Here is a 19025-nt window from a genome sequence, read left to right as displayed (position 1 = left end):
TTTACAAATAAAAGGTGAATAAGGATAACAACTTTCATAGTTCATCAATATTTAATTCCCAAAAGTGACTCCGTGTTGGCTTTTTCTCCTGGTCTCAAATTTTCATTGTTTTATCACATGTGTTCTAGTAATTCTGTTAAATCATACCATACATGCCAATACTCCAAAAATAACCCACAGTTATTCATATGGTTTACAGGGGCTGTACACCACAACCAACAGTTATAATAATCATTATAGGGCTGTAAAGTCCCAGTCGACTGGGTGATTTATGAGTCGATACGTTCTGGCTTGACTAAAATTGTGATTGGTCATTTTTTTCACCAGGTTAAATAATTAAATAAAGAGGAAAGTACCAAGTTCTAATGGGGGCGTTTTCAGAGCAACAGTGTGTCTCAGAGAACACCCCCCTTGTTTTCACTATTTTGGATTAGCCCAACCCACTAGAGACAGATAGATTAAAGACATTTTAGGCTGCAGTCAGTCCTCTAACATCCATGTCAAAGACATCGGCGACATCGGCAGTGTGGCAGCATTTTACAAAAATAGATGGCAGGAAAAAAGTCAAATGCAAACTTTGCCAGCGACAGTTTGCATATCACAGCTCGACTACAAACATGGCATATCATATAAAAACAGTAAGCTAACTTGTCTGCATTAGGTTGCTCCATTTGTTTTAAGTATACGAACATAGCAAAATTTGCACATTTCAATGTTTTAGTCTAATCATCGTTGATTCGTTTTAAAGCTGCAGGCGCACTCGTCCACAACAACGGCAGCAGTCTATTTGTGTCTCAGCCGTGAAGCTGTGCTCCTATGTTCAGTCTTGCTCTGTGCGAGGACATGCACAGAACCGAATAATCTAAATATTCCTCAACAGTTCTTGTGCTGATATCACTAGTTGACAGTATATTTTCGGAAATCATGGGCTATGATATTGCTCATCTGGTTAGTCGATTTTTAGTTGAAATTTGTGGGCTATAGTCGACTAAGAATTTCTTTATTACAGCCCTAACTCATTAGCATATTACTTTCATTACATAAATAAGTGAAAAAATGTCCTTTATGTTTTTAAATTCCTGTCTAGGTATTGCATACTCTTCCTGTTCTTGCAAAACTCATATTAATTGCAGCAGACCAATACATTATTTTTTTATAGAAAAAATAGCCAGTGGGTAAATTAGTGACATCTAGTGATGATGTGATAGAATACCCTCTATTTCTAGGGATTTAGGAAAACCTACAGTGTAGCCATAATAATGTAGAAGAGCCTCCCAATATATCTGCCATCTGATTCACTGTTGAGAAGTGAAAGCTTAAAAGTGCTGCTTACAATGTTAGAATTGCATAAATAAAAATCTGTGAAATCAGTAAATCCAAATTGTTCCATAGAATATTGTGCTGAGGATTTTCTAGACTCTTTTTTTATTTATTAGAATTTAATTTGTTCCGTGACTTTTCACTTTTCCTTGACCATATACATTTCCCGAGTGCAATAACAGGTATAGCAATGCTGGGGACTCCTGCCAATACAACAATGACCACATAGACCCAGGCTGGATATTGCTTGTCCTCAAGAGTTGGGAAGTTTACCTGCAAAGACAGAGACAGTTAAATGCAACATTTGTGGTTTTTGTTATACAAAACTGTATATTTTAAATAATAAATCCATATTTACTGATTCAGGATCCCAGACTTTGTAAAGGAGCTGTTCAGAAATTTCAGTGATGAAGTAAAAGACTAAGATAAAAAGCATAATGAATGGGCTGATGACTCTCCATGAAGCCTGCCAGAAGAAGTTGGGTTTGTGTCCAATCATGAATTTGATGTCATCATTGAACCTGGAAGAAGAGTAGTGCACATGTTGCAGTGACTCTTATCTACATGTCCCAATAACCCAGATATACCAGCATGTAATTATATGATAACATCCTACATAGAAGTCATAAAATGTATGACTTCATTAGTTTTACTGTGTTATTGTTCCCAGGTTGTTGGTTTCATTTGACTTCACTGCATAGCAACACATCTAGACATTCAATGAATTGCATGGTGCACAAAAAAAGACACAGAATAAACAAAACAGTGTTTGTACCTGTCTATTCCATATATGTATACCACTGAGAACATTTCACAGAAAGCAACAACTAGTAAAGGGATGGATCCTCCATAGGTGTCAAAGAGTGAAAGCCAGTAGTTCCCTGAGCCTTGAACAAATAGCAGACCCACTAGACAGCACAGTATGCATGTCACACCTGTAGGTTAGGAAAGAAAGAACGATGTAGAACACCATGGAATGTACTGGAATGCCATGGTAATTGATAATGAGAGGACATAATGTGGACCCACCAGTGACGGCCTCTTTTGGCCACGACTTGGGGAAGATTTTGAGGTCCTGCAGTGGCACTATAACGCCCTCAATGTTACCAAACATAGAAGACAGGCCAAGGCAGAAGAGCATTATGAAGAAGAGCACGGACCACAATGGTGAGATGGGCATCTTTGTTATGGCCTCAGTGAACACAATGAAGGCTAAACCTGTTCCTTCAACTCCCTATAGAATGAAACACAGCAATGAGTTACTGCATAATTTGCATTTGTAAGCATGATTTGAAAAGCATTGTCCGTTTTCAAGTAAAATTCAATCTGCCATTCTGGTACGTAAATAAGTTTGCTGAACTCTTACCTCACTGAGAAAAGTATTCAAGTCGCAGTTTTCCAGATCCAGACCTTGAATAACCTCTGGGTGTGTTTGATTAAAATGTTCAACAGTATCTTTGTAGTTGCTTTCAGTGACATTGCCCTCAGCCAAATCAAACGCGTTAATTAATGTCAGGATGTTCCTGAAAACCAAAATGCATTAGGTTAAACATCTGTGTAAGAAATGAAAATATTATTTTGAGACATTAAAACGGAAACACTGGCTTCACTGTTAACATTGATGTATATTGTATATTGATGTAACGATATGTTCTTTTCATTTGCAGGCCACAAACTCTGTTTATGTTTTGGTTTGCTATTATGGTCTGTTGTGCCACTGCATTCCACCTAATAATGCAGCTAGTAGCATGTCAACACATGGGATGTGAGCAGAGAGCAGCTAGCTCACAATACAGAACATAAAAAGCCTCTGTACCCCTCTTAAAACCATCTTGACCTAAGATTATGGCTGAAAAAGGAGAAAGCTTTATAAAACAGTTGTATATAATTTTTTATAAAAAATGAGATGGTGGACAATTATGTATGTGTTCATGAACACTGCGTTATGTCAGGTAGAAGTGCTGCATCTGGCAACCACAACCTTGCAATATTTCCAATGAGGATTGCAGTAACCGTTTTAAATTACATATCGCTGTTGTACATATTCTACACACATCACTTTTAAGTATGTATTCACACTAAAAACATTGCGGAATAATTAACATAATCTACTCATTGTCTACTATTATGTATATATATTAATGCGAAAAGAAGACAGTACCCAGAAAGACAGTTGTCGAATTTCTCTGTTGCTCTAAACCCGATGATGGTGTAAATGACTGTTGCAGAGAAGACCGAGGTGAAACCATTGATGATGGAGATGATCACTGCGTCCTGTTCGCAGTTGTTACTAAAAGAAGAAAACACCATTTTTATTTATTAAAATACATTGCACGCACCTGTGTATTAAAAGGATTAAAAATGAAGACAAACTTACTGCACAGAGTTATAGCTGGAAAAGGAAATAAGACCACCAAAAGCCAGAGAGAAGGAATAGAAAACCTGAGCACCTGCATCAAGCCATGTTTTTGGGTTTGCCAGCTCTGATATCTGTCAGAATTTATATGTTAGGAAAGTGTGTAATTACATACATGTAGTTAAGGTATATTTAGATAAAATTCAATTAACCAAACAACAAATAATTGATATTAAACAAAATCTTTTGCAACAGTAGCATATCTCTATAACTGCCCAACAGCATCAAATGTGGGCTGTTAAAGTTAATGTGTGTCTGATTTATTATCTACGGGAAGAGGAGTGATAATTTTTTGTAACAGGTAAAAGAAGCTCCGGCTATCTTATTTCTTTGTTGTTTTATGAGTTTTGCAGAACTCAATGCAGGGGCGGCAACGCGTTAATCAGTAACACATAGTGTAATTATATTACTTTATCCAGTACAGAGTAGTGTAAGGGTTTGTAGCAGGTCTTGTAGCTGGCACTTTAAATCAGAAGCAACATGTAGAAAACAGTCAAATCGTTTTGGGTTTGAAAGGCTGCCATGTTTGTAGTTTCTTTAAAGGAGATTCAGTTCCAAAAGAAACACATCATCTCATTTGTTATAGAGTCTCAGGGCACCACCAGCTTTGTTGTTTTTATCTCTGTCAAATTCTGTGATTATTGCCATTTGGATTAGAATGATGCTCAAGCATGTTTTAAATAAACCTGGCGTAAAAGACCTTTTTCTATAGCGGATATTTTCTGATATGAAATAGTAGGACAAAAAAAACAAACCAGATTTCAACGATAACGATAAGAGAGCCATGCTCATTCTATTGTTCTAAGTGTAAAGGTTGATCACACTAAATACTTTATACTGTAGAGGCAGTTTTATATTTTTATTTATTTATTACGTTTTCAGAATGTGTTCCAATGACATGATTGAGAAATAAAACAGTTTGTTGACTATAGCGTTGCCAAAACAACAAATCTAAGACTTGCTCTGTTCTTTACATCACATTGTAGTTGTATATTAAAACTTTGGATTATAATATACTATCTTAAGTAACGTAACTTATTACATTTGATACCAAATCATAAGTAATGCTATTACTTTTTAAAGTGTAATTTGTAAACAAATAACTTTATACTGATGTTATAGGAGCCAAACAGGGACAGAACTGTCATGGCAGGTGTATGAGTCGAGATCCAAGAAAATCTATTTTTAACTGTGAATGTGTTTAGATCAGTTATTGACTATAGACTGGAAATCATTAACACATCCATGACGTTGTTAATTACTCCTGGAAATGACTGATTTACTGATTCAAAATAATAATAAATGTTACATAGTAGTCAGTGTTATGGACAAATGTTTCTCACAATGGTTTTTTTGTTGTTTTAATTACTTCACAAGGGTTTGCTGTCTTCAAAAAGTGGTTACTCACATACAATTTTGGGATTAAGTGGATTAGCAAAGGCTGTGTAAACCACGCCTACCAACAGGCACTAGACTATAATACAAACAACCAAAAACAACTGCAACTTACTTGTGGTGTGAAGAGAAACTTGACTCCACTCAAAGAGCCTTTCAGAGTCAGTCCTCTGATGAGAAAGATTGTCAGCACCACATAAGGAAGGGTAGATGTCACGTACACAGCCTGGTGGAAACATAAGATATTTACATAATTGTTGTTTAGGTGAATCAAATATGTTTATAATGTTGTAGAAGCTGTACCTTCCCTGTAGTCTCAATTCCACGGATGATGCAGAGATAGAGCACAGACCATGCACAAATATGGCACAGCAAGATCCACCACTGCAACCCACCGTCCTCCTCAATTCTTGGAGTTGTGTTCAAGGTCTCCCTGTACCAGAAGTAATCCACAGTGGAGCTCCTCTCACACTCTGAGGTATATCCTGACCAAATTCAAGAACAGTGTGTAACATCAAGCTCAAAGTGAGATTATTTCATGTTTGTATCTGGAGGAGAGTTGTTGTTAACTACCTGTTAAATTGGCATTCATGGGACAACGACTCCAAGGTAGAGGCTCTTGAAAGGAGTTAAAGAAGTACCACATAATCCAGGCAAGGATGGTGTTGTAGTAGAGACTGATTGTCAGAGATACGCACATGGACGCAACACCTGCAAATGAATTTTGTAAAGATTTTTATTTGACGGCACCGCTCCACTTAAGCTTTAGCTATTTATTGTGCTACATTTTGCCTCACCAATGCCGGTCAAATAAGGATGAATTGTAGACCATAATACCAAGCCTCCTCTTCTTATACGCTGACCAATGGCAAACTCAAGATGTAAAAGTGGGATTCCTTCAAGAACCAGTAGGATCAGAAAGGGTATCATGAAGGCACCTGGAAGGAGTATCCAAGGAATGTTAATGGTGGTGTATTGTGACAGTAAAACTTCAATTTTGTGTGCATTTGAACATGTACTAAGCAGTTGTTGAAATGTAGAAAAAAATCAGAGAGCTGAAATTTAAGTCATTACAACCCCTCAACATTTATCATTCAGGCAGGAGCACTTTACAAGGATTTTCTGAGAGTATGTAAGAAAAAAAAAAAAAAAGCCTGTCTAAACGGATCAGAAAAAAAAAAAAATCAGTGAATCAAAAGCAAATTGAAAGAAAATGAATCCAGTCATTATGATCCAATACTCTGGAACAAGCTGCCTTATAACCAACAGTTTGCTGCAAATGTATCTATTTTTAAAGGTAAACACTTACATAGCAATTACACAGCATTTTTTTAGCTAGCTTTGTTTTTTAATACCAAAAACCTAATTTATGAGCTGTCTTAAATCGGACACAAGGCATTAATTATTCTCCCGTCTTTCCAATAGAAATGTCAAACATGCAATTGGTACAGTAAACAATGAAAGCATCACTTGCCTCCTCCATGACTTTGACACAGATACGGGAAACGCCAGACATTTCCGAGTCCCACACAAAACCCCACACATGTCAGCATGTACTGGGCCTTGTTGTCCCATTTTGGTCGCGATTCGGCCTCTTCCTCCTCAAGCCTGTCCAGCTGCTCATAGGACAATATCCTGTCTTCCAGGTCCGGATTAGGAAGCTGTAGCTTCATGATCTCTGAAACCGTGTGCTTTTGTCGACATGCAGGTTGGAAATTAACTCGTAGCTCACACTGTAAGATGCTCTGGAGTTCTGTAATAAATTGACTAACTTCAAGCTCACACTGTAAGATGCTCTGGAGTTCTGTAATAAATTGACTAGGTGGTGCTGACGGAGCATCCGCAGGACGTGTGCTGCCTTTGAAACCCTGGGTGAAGCAAGAGCACAACACATTTAACTAGATTCTTATCTGATAACGATGGGTCATTACACAGAGTTCAATGCTGTCATGCGTTTTACTGTGGTGACACATTACACTTTTCGAGGATTTATTTTATACTGGTACCTAAATAATTACATTCATGTAATAAAAAAAGTATTTTCTCGCTTACAGTAACCAATAGCCAATAACCAAGATTCTGACTTTATAGACAATTTTAAAAAGATTCGCTTGGCCAGAATTGTAATATTTCTTCTGGCTTGATGAACAGAAACAGCTAAAATGAGTTGCCAATTTACTTCAAAAACTATTTAAATGTTTTCCTTGTTTCCTTTCCTTTTCTATAATCCAGGGTTTTGAAAAGTCAGTGACATTTTTCAGTTTCATTTACCGACTTAAATTGACTGACATGGGATGTGCATTCATTCTGGAAAATACCAAAGACTCCTGGGTTATTGTCTGAAGTACTGTATAATTCATTGACGCTTCTTCGCATATGAAGAGTCAGTGAAAGATTAAAACATGTACACAGTAACAATAGCTGCAGTGAGTCATGTCTACAAACACAACTAAAGTGTTTAAACATTCTCATAAAAGGAATACATGTAATAAAGATGTTTATGGTTCAGTTTGTCCAAAGTGTCCTTTATTTCTTTAGGATTTTACCATGTTCAGGAGTAAAGAGTAGTACAGTAGTAGTAGTGTAACAGTACATACAGTCAAATACATAATCCTCATGCACGACACAGCTTTATAACACCCATACTGCCGTTGTGAATTTGAAAAAAGCATGGTTAGGATTTATGTAAATATAGTTTGCTAATAAACAGACGACTGATTATTTGAATAATGTTATTAGAACTTTTTTTTAAAAAACAGAAGCAACAACAGACAATCTGTATCTTGGTTCCGCCTTCAGGGAGATTAACTCTACCCTGACGTAAGCACCTGAAACTCTGCTGACTTGGCCTTAGGCCCTCGATTCATAAAGTGCTGAAGATCATTTAGGGTGGCACCAGTAATCTTATCTTCACTTGGAGATTTTTTCCCTAGCTTGCTTACATTAGAGTCATGCCCACAACAAAACTTTCTTAAAAAGAACAACCTTTGCTTTACCGTTCTGCGCACGACATCTGTGTTGGAGCCTTAGTACAGCCTTAGTGAGGCATGAGGAGGGACTGCCTTTGAAAACAAAGAAACATTTATCTCACCTTAAAAGAAAAAAGCGGTTCACACCAGTTAACACATAAAACAGAGCCTCAGACAGACACATGAATATAGACTGTAGGCAGGAGGAATGTATTGAACTAATAGTATTTTGTTAAAGTCCTCTTGGGGGCTACATCGCTAACTCCCTTGTTAGCTATGTAACATAGAGCACTGCGATCGTCCGCTGCTGGTTTATTGGAGATTCCCCACAACAGTCGAAAGTAAATTGGGGATGCTGCCTTTGTTATTTGCGCCTCTAAACTTTGGAACACACTAAACCAGGGGTGTCAAACATACGACCCGGGGGCCAGAACCGGCCCGCCAGAGGGTCCAATCGGCCCACAGGTTGAATTTGTTAAAATTTCATACTAATCTAAACGTAATGTCAAATGCTCCAGATACCCGTGACTAAATGTTTGTGCCTTTATAGAGCCAGTGTGCTGTGTAAATAGTAAATTTAGGCATGATATTGTTGAAATTTCACTTATATTGCTCAAGAAATTTCATATTTTGTAAAATTATCTTTCAGTAAATGTAAAACAAAGGAGAAAAAACAAAGGGGTTCTTGTTGTTCATAGGTTATTATGCTATTATTTTACTATTTTTACTGGTCCGGCCCCCTTGAGATCAAATTGTGCTGTATGTGGCCCCCGGACAAAAATGAGTTTGACACCCCTGTACTAAACCAACCTTTTTGACACTGAGAGCTTCTTCAAGGGTAAGGGTTAGAGTAATCCGAAGGGCTACCAGTTTGATATACACTTCTGAAATAACAAAGTTGCATGGTTTACCTTTTTTAATTGTAAATTATTATTAATGATTAAGGATATTCATGTGAAGACACATGTTGGTGACCCCTGCACTAAGCCATATCACTGGATATTTTTAAAAGAAGACTTAAAACGTATCGTTTTACTCTCACCTTCAACTGGCTCCTTTTTATTCCACCCTGTGTTGTATTTTACTGTTTTATTTGCATCTTTTGTTTTATTTCAAAGTTAAAACAGGGTTTCTACTTTTTTCCTTTTCCTTTTCATTCCACCCTGTGTTGTATTTGCTTTTCACATTTTTATTTTCCTTTTATTGTGAAGCACTTTGAGCTGCGATCCTTGTATGAAATGTGCTATACAAATAATCATTTTAATATGAGATGTTATCATGACGGTAGCCTGTTTTATTTGTGAGGTGTAATAGATTGTGGCGTCTATGTGGATCATCTAAAGGGTTTGAAATCTCTCCATCATAGTTTAGCAGACCAGGGGCCCCCAAACAGCATCTTACATAGGACCCCTCAAAGCTAGAAACGGCCCTGTGCATCACTCATCATTAGCCACTCCCTAGCTACTCAATGCATTTAGACATATAGGCATGGTCAAGTTCAATTAGATCATCAGTATGGGGTAAGAAAAGTGATTTAAGTGACTCTGAATGTGACATGGTTGCTGGTGCCTGACAGGCCGGTCTGAGTAAACTGCCGATCTACTGGGATTTTCACTCACAACCATCTCCATGCTTTACAGAGAATGGCTTGAAAAAAGAAATCCAGTGAGTGGCAGTTAAAATGCCTTGTTGAGGCCAGAGGTCAGAGGTGAGTGACTGGACTGGTTCGAAATGACAACAGAAACTCGTTAATGCCTGAATGCGCGACACATCAAACTTAAATGAAGCAGAAGAGGTAGCTGCAGATGTGGATCATTGGGCAAATGGGTCATGTTCCAGCTGTAAGGGTGAGAGTTTGATCCCCGGCGCTGCTTGTTTACATGCCGATGCCTGACGGACGAATAGACAATGGTTGTGAGTGGATAAATGGCAAAACTGTAGTGTAAAACGCTTCGAGTGGTCATTAAGACCAGAAAGATGCTATATCAAACACACACCATGCCCCTGTACCTAATAAAGTGGCCAGTGAGTGGCGCTGCCTGCTTTGCTTTTTTACGTACTTCTTCACTTTTGCCACTGGAGGTCGCCATTGCGCCTGTAACCTGAGCTGCGTCGGTCTGCTCTGCTGTGTTTCTCCTGGCTGGAGTTGGTGCTTGAGGAGGGAGCCGCACTAACCATCGCTCTCACAGTCCAGGCGCCAAGTGTAGCAGTCCTGTCCGCAGTCTGCCTCAGCAGCCCGCAATGCCATTGGATAGTGCACTCATTCCCACCTCGCTCTGACTAACCGCGTCTCTGGAGGAGATAACCTGGATCTGGATTCTCTTGCACTGTTGTGCGCGCTGTCCTGAGTCCTTCACGCGAATGGAGAAGCTCCAATGATAAGCGAGAGTGCAGGGTTTTGCTACTGCAGAAGACCTGCCGCCGGTACTTCACTGGCCGAGAGCGGGGAGGGTGGGGGGGGGTGGCGGCGCGGGGGTGTTTGCGCGTCTGTCCACAGGCTGTGGTGTCGCATCCACTATTTTGATCATCCAAAGACGCCTTGCATGGCTGCACCATGGCTACGTTTATGTGCAGGGTGCAGTTCTTAGATGATACTGATCCTTTTAACAGCACCAATTTCCCCGAGCCCACCAGGCCACCTCTGTACACTTTCAGGGAAGATATTCCTCTGATAAATCAGATTGCTGGAGTCCACAGGCTGCTGAAAGCTCCACAGAAGGTATGCACTGCAGTTTGTATAAGTCACTTGGTTTTTGGTAAAAAAAGAAAAAAAAGAAAAAGATAGTTACCACCTACAACATTTTAAATTAATAATTAACTAGAAGATGTTGATGTGGTTACTGCCAAACAAACCTAATGGATCACTAACTGAGCTAATGAAGCATCATGTATTTGTATAAAAGTTATGGCATGTTTGTCTATGCTCTGACATGAAAGAACATTTGGTAACTTCTGGTGATAATAGAGTGAATTTACCATCCATTATTTGGCAAGGGGGAACTGTTTACCTCTACCACCGCACTAATCCCCTGTCAGTTGGAAAACCTCTTGCTAGTCATTATCTAGACTCTGTGGGACCTTTTAGAAACTAGAAAAAATGCCTGCCAGGTTTTTGTGTATGAGAGTGGCAGCAAACAAACAAGGTCACAAAGTGATGAGTTTAATTTCACAGAAAAATGTCACTTTAAATTGGATTGTCTTATAACTATCAAGTAGCTAAACCTAGTAGAAAAGTAACATAATATGCATTTGTGGTATAATGTACTGTACGAGCAGGCTATAAAACCACTTATGCTATTGTCACTACACAGCACTAGTTAATAGTAAGTGGGGTCAAATAGCCAGTTGGTCAGCTGTTGAAGGATGGATGAGGGTAATTCCTGACACAGATTGACCTAGATCTGGGGATTTGTACAAGGACCCATCTGATCTCAACACAACGTCTGAACTCTTAATGCATATGTTTCCATCATTATGTTATTATTTCTATTTTGAGACACCATGCCTTTTCAGCTTGTTCTGTTTTGTTGTCTTGTTTTGTTTTGTTTGGTGAGCTCTAGCACGTCTGTCCTCGTTTACTCTTTGAGGAAAAAAAAAACTGCATATTGTTTGGGTTGCAAAAGTTGGCCATTCTAAGATCCACAACTGCACAGCTCAAAATAACTGAATGCTCCTATTTGGTTTGGTGTAATCACCCTGCAGTTTGCTCAGTGACAGCCACTGACAATTATTGTACATTTAAAGCCCTTCTTTTTCCTTCTGGAGGCATCTGAAGGATTATATGAGAAATGCCGTTTTGGTTCCTCTTGATTAGATAATGTTCAACCAAGCACATTTCCAAAAGGGCTCTTTCACTGTCCTTTAGACAAAACAAAGGGGCTCTTCTTCTTCTTCTTCTTCTTTTTATTAACCATTCATCGTCTGGGTAGGAAGTTGGGTAAATAGAAAGTTAATGTAAGTCTTCCTTCACTCCACCAGATCAATGGTGCTCCATCTTGTTTGAGTAGAGTTGGTAAGATAAGTCATGAAAGCCGCAGGATGCTGTGGATCACCACAAGCCTGGCTCTCATTCAGCAGCCCACTCAGCCGGACCAGCAGGATGGGATGGGAATGCTTTCCACTATTTGAGACATGAGAGGGAAGCGGGCAGAATTAAAAACACAAACAAAGACCTGATGTGCTTTGTGCAGTCAACTGGTCTCAGTTTAGCAGACACAGAGCAAGTACCAGTTTGGAGTTCTGCAGGACCCGGTTCGGTGAGATTTGGTCCCATGGGTATTATCGTTTGCACAAAATGAAGCTCTTGTTTTTTTCAAAGATAAAATAATAGGTGGATGACAGGATGACAGGAGTGTGTGTCCCCCACATTTAAGCACATGTGAGGTCTCTCATTCACCTGGAAGGTTTGCAGTTGGTGTGTCCTTTTGGTGTAACCTTGTAAAAGACCTTTGACATCAAACCTGTTGTCTTGGAGCCTCCGTCTCTATGGTGCAGATCAATCTGGTATAAATAGCACGCAGCCAACACATGGTGCCGAGGGAGTCAAAACAGCTAGCATATGTTGTTTCTGGGCTGGTCCTGTCAGTTTCAGTCTGCAGTCTCCAGAGGGGAAATCTGTGCATGTGTGCATGTCAGTGTTCACTTCTGTCGTACATGGGAGGATAGTACGGTAACTCAAACATCATTTAGGTCTAACTTAGATTTATTATCACAGGCTCTTACGATAGTTTTACACGTTTGTGCTTATAGTGATATCACTATTCATCATTGTTGTATTGCCTTAAATCACAACTTCCATTATCTCAAGGGCCGTTTCATAGTAAGAAAGAGACCTTACAGATGGAAGACAATCATTTATTTATTTTTTTTAAATAGAAAACAGAGATCAGTAAGTTTTTTTTTTAGTACTTAAGTTACTGTGCTGATAATAGTAATACCTTTATCATATAATAGGATTATTAATAACAGTGTCAATGTCCAATATGGAATGGAATGTGTACAAAGACTACATAAAAAGAGTTGTAGTGTTCCAGTTGCAAAACAAACCTTGAGATTTGTGATTTCAATGATGCCATGTCACTTTTGAAACTGGAAGTTCATAGCAACCAGGCATCGATACCAGCTACTTGTGCTGTGCTTCATCATCCGCTTTCCTCTAAATTGGAACATAATTTACAAAAGTAACATGTTCTATTGAAGAAGTGCTGAAATGAGCAACTGAGACCATTAACTCCATAGACTTTCCATCCCACTGGAGTTCTTTTTGAAACTAGCAGAGTTGCCTCCTGGTGGCTAACTCCTATTGGCTTTTCAAATAGAGATGTTCCGATACCATTTTTTCCCTCCCGATACCGATTCCGATACTTGTCCTGTGGGTATCGGTAGCTCCTTGTCTACAGGTGTCGGGTGATCAGTTCTTCTTCACACCTCTAAAACAGCAGAAGAACCGTGTCAGAGCTAACGGAGCTCTAATAAATTACGTGGTATCAGATCGGTGCATGGACTCCAGTACTCGCCGATACCGATGCCCACATTTTGGCAGTATCGGAGGCATTTTCGATACTGGTATCAGAATTGGAACAACTCTATTTTCAAACCGGAAGACTACGATTATTTTATATACAGTCTTTTTACCAAGATTCCTAAATATTCTAAAAACTTCACTCAATTATAGACAATTTCTACTAGGGCTGCTGAATTATGGATAAAAATCACAATCACAATTGAAACAAATGGAATTTATTGCATGTAAAAAAAGTGGCTCTGAACATGAAATTTTGAATTTGCCTTAAAATAACACTAAATTATTATATATTGTATATATATCTTTACTCACACCGATGAACCAGGGAATTCCACTGAATGCCAGTGTTCTATTTTTGCTGAAATTGTCAGATGATGAGCGGGACAGGACACCATTACAACATTAAAAGTATTATTTTCAGAATATAAGCTCCTGTTTTGTAATAATCATCAAAATCATCATGTCATCTTCAAACACGCTTTTCTGTTACTACTGAGAGTAAAGTATGACTCGTCACTCACTAGCTCCTGACACAGCTGTTTGATTTTTTTTCATGAATACAACTTGTCAGATGACACAATGTGCAGACTTAAAAAAAACCAAAACAGTTTGAGTTTTGTAAATAGACCAGTGTTCCTTCTTTGACATGTGTTCTTCTCTGTCAGTGCTTTGCAGCCTGTGTCTTGCACCAATTTACAAATCAGAATACAAGAGAGGGAAAATGTGACTAAGTCTTGGAGAATGGACTCTCACTTTACCAATTTCAATTTCGGGCCGGTTGTTTTTCTACATTTTTTCTTAAGAAATTACAGAGTCTCGTAATGAGATGTTATGTTAAATGCTGTAAAATACAGGTTCCTCCTTCATGCCTGTCAGAGCTCCTTTGAATTCTTTTACACATTGTTATGCAGCGTTGAGGTTTTGCCGGTCTCTGTGTTTTCGGTGGGTTGTCTCAGTCTTCCAGAAGAATGCAGCATCAGTGGACTGACTCATCATCTGCATACTTCACAGGATTTTAGATTACTGTCGTGGCTTTCTCTTTTATGCATCAAGTGAGGTTTAATGTGTATTAAATCACATGGCAGAGAAGCCCCATAAATACTGCCCACACCTTTTTTCTTTTTCTTTTTTTAAAAAAAAAACACCCTTTAAAAGTGGCTTACTGTATTTCCTTACTGTGAAGTGAAAAAAGTCTTCCTCTGTGACAGACAAAGACACTTGGAGTGAGATAGCAGTTTTAGATTGGAAATTGCATGGTGTTTATTTTTAGTCTTGCCCTAACTGCCTCCCTGGTCAGTGGACCACAGTATGGTGGTTGAAGGGAGCGGCCAGACTCAGTGTGTGACTAGAGCACTTGTGGTTGCTTCTCTGGACTTGGCCATCAACGAGCCACCTTGGGTTCAAGTCCTGGGTGCGGGACAGCTAAACAAGCCTCTGCTTCTGGTAATCTGGTGGCACTGTTCCTGGATTAAGGGCATCAGTTTATACATAGCAAGAACTTGTAATTAGTAATCCAGGTTCATTATATAATGACACCAGGAAAAGGATGGATGAAGTAACACACATCTAAGTAGATGGATACATACAGATGGGAATGGATTAATAGGCCGACTTCCATGGATCACTAAGGTTATTTTGTATTTCTTGCTTTGTGTTTTAGATTTAAAACTTTGTGTGAGAAACTGCATTTCATGGTTTCACAGCGAGCTAATTACTGGTTTCAGCTGCAAAATTCAGCCCAAAGTTTTGTTTATTTCAGGTTGTGATACAGGCTGTAAAGCTACAAGAGGACTTTTTTTTTCTATCAACTTGAATGAAAACAATGAACCTAACTGAAACAAAAGTCACATTGTTCATAAATTAAAAGCATTTTTCTTCAGGACATGAAAGCTCTTACACGTGCAAAATATCTTTCTCCGTGAGGCTGGCTGTGTCTCACGGCTTATGTGGTGGCTGAGCATATGATCATCATGTATGATTTTGATTCTCACACTCATTATTTTGGTGGGTCTGAGTTTGGTTCTTATGCCCGCATTTCCTGTCAGTCTAAAATCTTCCCCGTAATCTGGGGAAGCACTTGCTTTCCCTCTTCTGTACAGTGCAGCTTTTTGTGTAGCTTCTGCTCTACCTGACTTTATTTCTTATCTCTCAGTCTGCCTCGCTGGAGGAACACAAACAACGACCTTAAATGTCCTCTCAAAATGAAGATGGAGGTCCCTAAAATCAAAACTTGGCTTGTTATATTACTAGTAATCCTGTGTTGTAAGGCAAACAAAGACAGACATCTCAGAATTATAAAGGGGAAGAGTTGTCCTAACCAGCTATGTTTTGCTTCGTCCATTCATTCATTCATCTTCTACCGCTTAATCCTCCACATGAGGGTCGCAGGGGGCGCTGGTGCCAATCCCAGCTGAGGTGGGGTACACCCTGGACAGGTTGCCAGTCCATCCCAGGGTTACATAGAGACAAACAAGCATTCACACTCACACCTACGGTCAATTTAGAGTGTCCAATTTGCCTAATCCCCAAATCTGCATGTTGTTGGAGTCTGCGGGTGCAGCATTACTATAATAGGTGGCTGAACAGATCGAAGCAATCAGGACCCATTTTAGGGATTGTACTGCACTGCACCAGACCATAATTTGTCTTATTTAATGCACAGAATATTGTTCAGGACACGTTCTGTTCTGCAGAGCTGACAGACTTTGAATATAAATGGGTTAATATGTCTCAATTTGGAGGTCAACCAAACAAGTGAAGCCAGACTCATTCTTCATCTCCTTGAGTTGAGTCAGTGGATGACAACAAGTCCAAATGAAACAATTCATTCAGCTCCATCTGAAAAATCATCACGTGCGATGATAGTTTAACAGTCGAGGAGAGCAGGGGAGACGAGAGGCACCAGATGTCCAAGCTGCTCCAAATCTGAATCCCTTCTCTCCAGCCTCCCTGCAGACCTGGAGATAACAGAACACTGAGCACTGAGGCACACTATTTACAGGTTAATGATATGATTTTCAGAGCATTTATTACTGAGAAATGTTTAATTGTGTCTTCTCACTTTTTAGCCTGATGACTGTGCCCTTCAGCTGTCTCACAATGGAAGTTATCTGGACTTGGAGTCAACTCTGGCGGAGCAGAGGGATGAACTGGAGGGATTTCAGGAGGAAGGAGGGTAAGAACTCTGCTACCTCTGTCTCTTGTGTTGCATTCACCGTCACAGAGATTAGAAAGCCAATGACAGTGTGTGCACAACACACTGAAAAGTTGAAAACAAAAACAAATGAGAAACTCCTACAAACCCCATTTTAGAAAAGTTGGTACACAAAAAATGTCTGTAATGTCAAAAAAAGTCAGGGAGTCGAGGGAAATCTTGGTGCGTAAAGGCCAAGGGTGGTATTTTTGACTTCAAGTGTGCCTACTAATGTGCCCAATTAGAAATAATATTAGTTCTATATAATGAATGCTGTCATGTTAATGTATGACAGTTGTGACAAATTAACATTAGGGGAACATTCTGGCGACCAAAAGAACGTTCTATTAAGGATGTATAAAAGTAACGTTAGGGGAACCTTTAGTGAACGTTCTCTAAAGGTTGTGACAAAGTAACGTTCTGGGAACCAAATGTGCAAACAAAAACAACCACAGGAGAACCTAGGGGGGAACCTTCAGGGAATGTTCCCACAACCAAAAGATAACGTTCCCAGAACGTTCTGTTAGCTGGGAATCCTCATCACTTACCAATTTTACGCAGACATGCACACATGGATTTCTACGTTGTTATTTTTTTTATGTGTAACAAATACAGTGAAAAACTGACCTTTTGTAAAGGGTCAAGTGATTTTTGTTTTGGAAAATGTTGGTCAAGTGGCTCTTCCAAGGATCCAGCTTCACCTGATGCGAGAGCAGCTGTGATGGAAAACACACACTGTTGAGTAATGTTGAGTAAGGTGGATACTTGTTCAACTCTGGTTGTCCAGGAATAGATCGTTCACATTGTTGTGGTCAAACCAGATGCAGTGGACCAGACATGAAACTGTATTAAGTGACTTGAAAGTTGATGGGAACAATTTGGCTTTTAAAAACAGTCAGACACTATCATAACAACCCGATACCACTTTTTCAGGACATAAATTCAAGTTAAGAGGGAAACCTCTTCATATCCTTGGCCGTAGACATAGGTATTAATATCCTGCTTGTTATATCAATTTGCCTAATTTGATTCCATTACAGTGATTTGAATCATATTGATATGCTTTTCATTCCAGGATGAATTACTGAAATAATCCCTTTTGTCCAGGCCTTGGGTGATTTAGCAGTCCTGCCCAAAAGTATTTTTCAGGACGTGGCTGATCTGTTGAAGGAGCCGAGGGAACGAACTTTACTCCACCTCCGGGAGTTTCCATTTCAAAAGCCTTCAGAGGAGAAAGATTAAGTCCTATATTGAATACTGTCATCACTTATTCACAATGACAGAGTCACTGAATGCCAAAACAACGTCATTGGACTATTATTTATTAATTTTAGTATGTCGCCGTGCAAAACGTTTTTGTATGTCTTGTTGATGAGCTCATATACTGTGTCACCAGAGTTTCATCATGTTTATTGTCAGTTATATTTGTGCCCTTTTTTTTATCGCTGACACTCGTCCTTTACACCCACATACCTGGCGTCCCTGTCTGAGCGGCATCAGTGATGTCATCTTCACCACTCATGACGTGTAGACACAACTCACGAGTCATCGGCCCTTATCTCTATTGAATGTTACCTCATTAGAGGTGGCGACTACAGTTGTACACACACTCCCACATCCCTCCGCTTCTAATTGAGCTCTATTGTTTCCCAGTAACACGAGGCTTTGTCTTGACGTGGCTCCTGCGTCTGGATGTAGAAGAGAACGGTTTCTAATTGTGTTAGTTTCATTTTTAGTTTCAGACACTTTCTTTGGCCACTGCCTTTATCGACTCCATATGTTTTTTCATGTACCATGGAGGATGTTGATATATCATTCATGTGCTGCCCACTTTAGATGATCACAAACCAAAGGTTGGCATGAATGTTCCTGGTTGGCTGGACCACAAACTTGTATGGATTTATTTGTCTAACTTGGAATTCATAAGCTGTGCTCTGGCTTGGTGTTTCTATTGGACGTTGTGAGAGCTGTCCTTTCCATCTGAAATTGTTTGGAGCTTAGGGGAGGCTATTGAGAGCTGTGAGGTTAAAGTGGTCCACTTCTTCTCTCGTCGAAGAGCGAGCCTGCCAGGGCCCGTGTCGTGCCAGCTGGCAGAGGGTGGTATGGATGTGTGTCATTAAACCCACACAGTGTTGTCTGAGGAGGCTGGGGGTGAAGGTGGTTAGCCAATTATTTTTTAAAAATAGGTTAGTTCTGCTCGCTAGCTTT

At 39.5% G+C, this 19025-nt stretch overlaps 2 protein-coding genes across 3 annotated transcripts in view; one reads left to right on the top strand and one right to left on the bottom strand.

The window, feature by feature from the left end:
• Positions 1-603: 603 nt before the first annotated feature.
• On the bottom strand, positions 604-7012 carry LOC122760636 (sodium-dependent neutral amino acid transporter B(0)AT1-like). 2 transcript variants are annotated; one of them, XM_044015767.1, is made up of 13 exons: positions 6923-7006; positions 6606-6871; positions 5929-6069; positions 5705-5842; positions 5435-5616; positions 5247-5357; positions 3698-3810; positions 3482-3610; positions 2687-2843; positions 2350-2554; positions 2096-2255; positions 1679-1841; positions 604-1593 (listed from the first exon to the last, which is right to left on the bottom strand). In XM_044015767.1, exons 2-13 carry the CDS (start codon positions 6802-6804, stop codon positions 1426-1428), a joined length of 1866 nt encoding a protein of 621 aa, XP_043871702.1. In that variant the 5' UTR covers positions 6805-6871; positions 6923-7006; the 3' UTR covers positions 604-1425. The 2 variants fall into 2 exon arrangements, with proteins under 2 accessions (XP_043871702.1, XP_043871701.1); XM_044015766.1 differs by having other exon boundaries at positions 6606-7012.
• A 3257-nt stretch (positions 7013-10269) lies between these two features.
• Positions 10270-19025, top strand: part of LOC122760633 (FH1/FH2 domain-containing protein 3-like) — a 61464-nt gene continuing 52708 nt past the window's right edge. The window contains exons 1-2 of the mRNA XM_044015758.1: positions 10270-10819; positions 16693-16799. Coding sequence (XP_043871693.1) covers positions 10655-10819; positions 16693-16799 — 272 coding nt within the window. The 5' untranslated portion in view covers positions 10270-10654. The remainder of the gene's footprint in view (positions 10820-16692; positions 16800-19025) is intronic.

Source organism: Solea senegalensis, unplaced genomic scaffold (assembly GCF_019176455.1).
Source record: "Solea senegalensis isolate Sse05_10M unplaced genomic scaffold, IFAPA_SoseM_1 scf7180000013840, whole genome shotgun sequence".
Taxonomy (NCBI): domain Eukaryota; kingdom Metazoa; phylum Chordata; class Actinopteri; order Pleuronectiformes; family Soleidae; genus Solea; species Solea senegalensis.
Note: the sequence above shows the minus strand (reverse complement) of the source record. Positions and strands in the feature narration are given on the sequence as shown.

What these genes read in the sequence shown, in the direction of transcription:
- LOC122760636 (XM_044015766.1), bottom strand. Translation starts at nt 6,804, where the DNA reads ATGAAGCTACAGCTTCCTAATCCGGACCTGGAAGACAGGATATTGTCC. An exon ending in AGTTTCTCTTCACACCACAA is followed by an intron (nt 3,811 to 5,246) that starts GTAAGTTGCAGT and finishes AAATTCTGACAG; the next exon opens with ATATCAGAGCTGGCAAACCC. An exon ending in TCCAGCTATAACTCTGTGCA is followed by an intron (nt 3,611 to 3,697) that starts GTAAGTTTGTCT and finishes TTCTTCTTTTAG; the next exon opens with TAACAACTGCGAACAGGACG.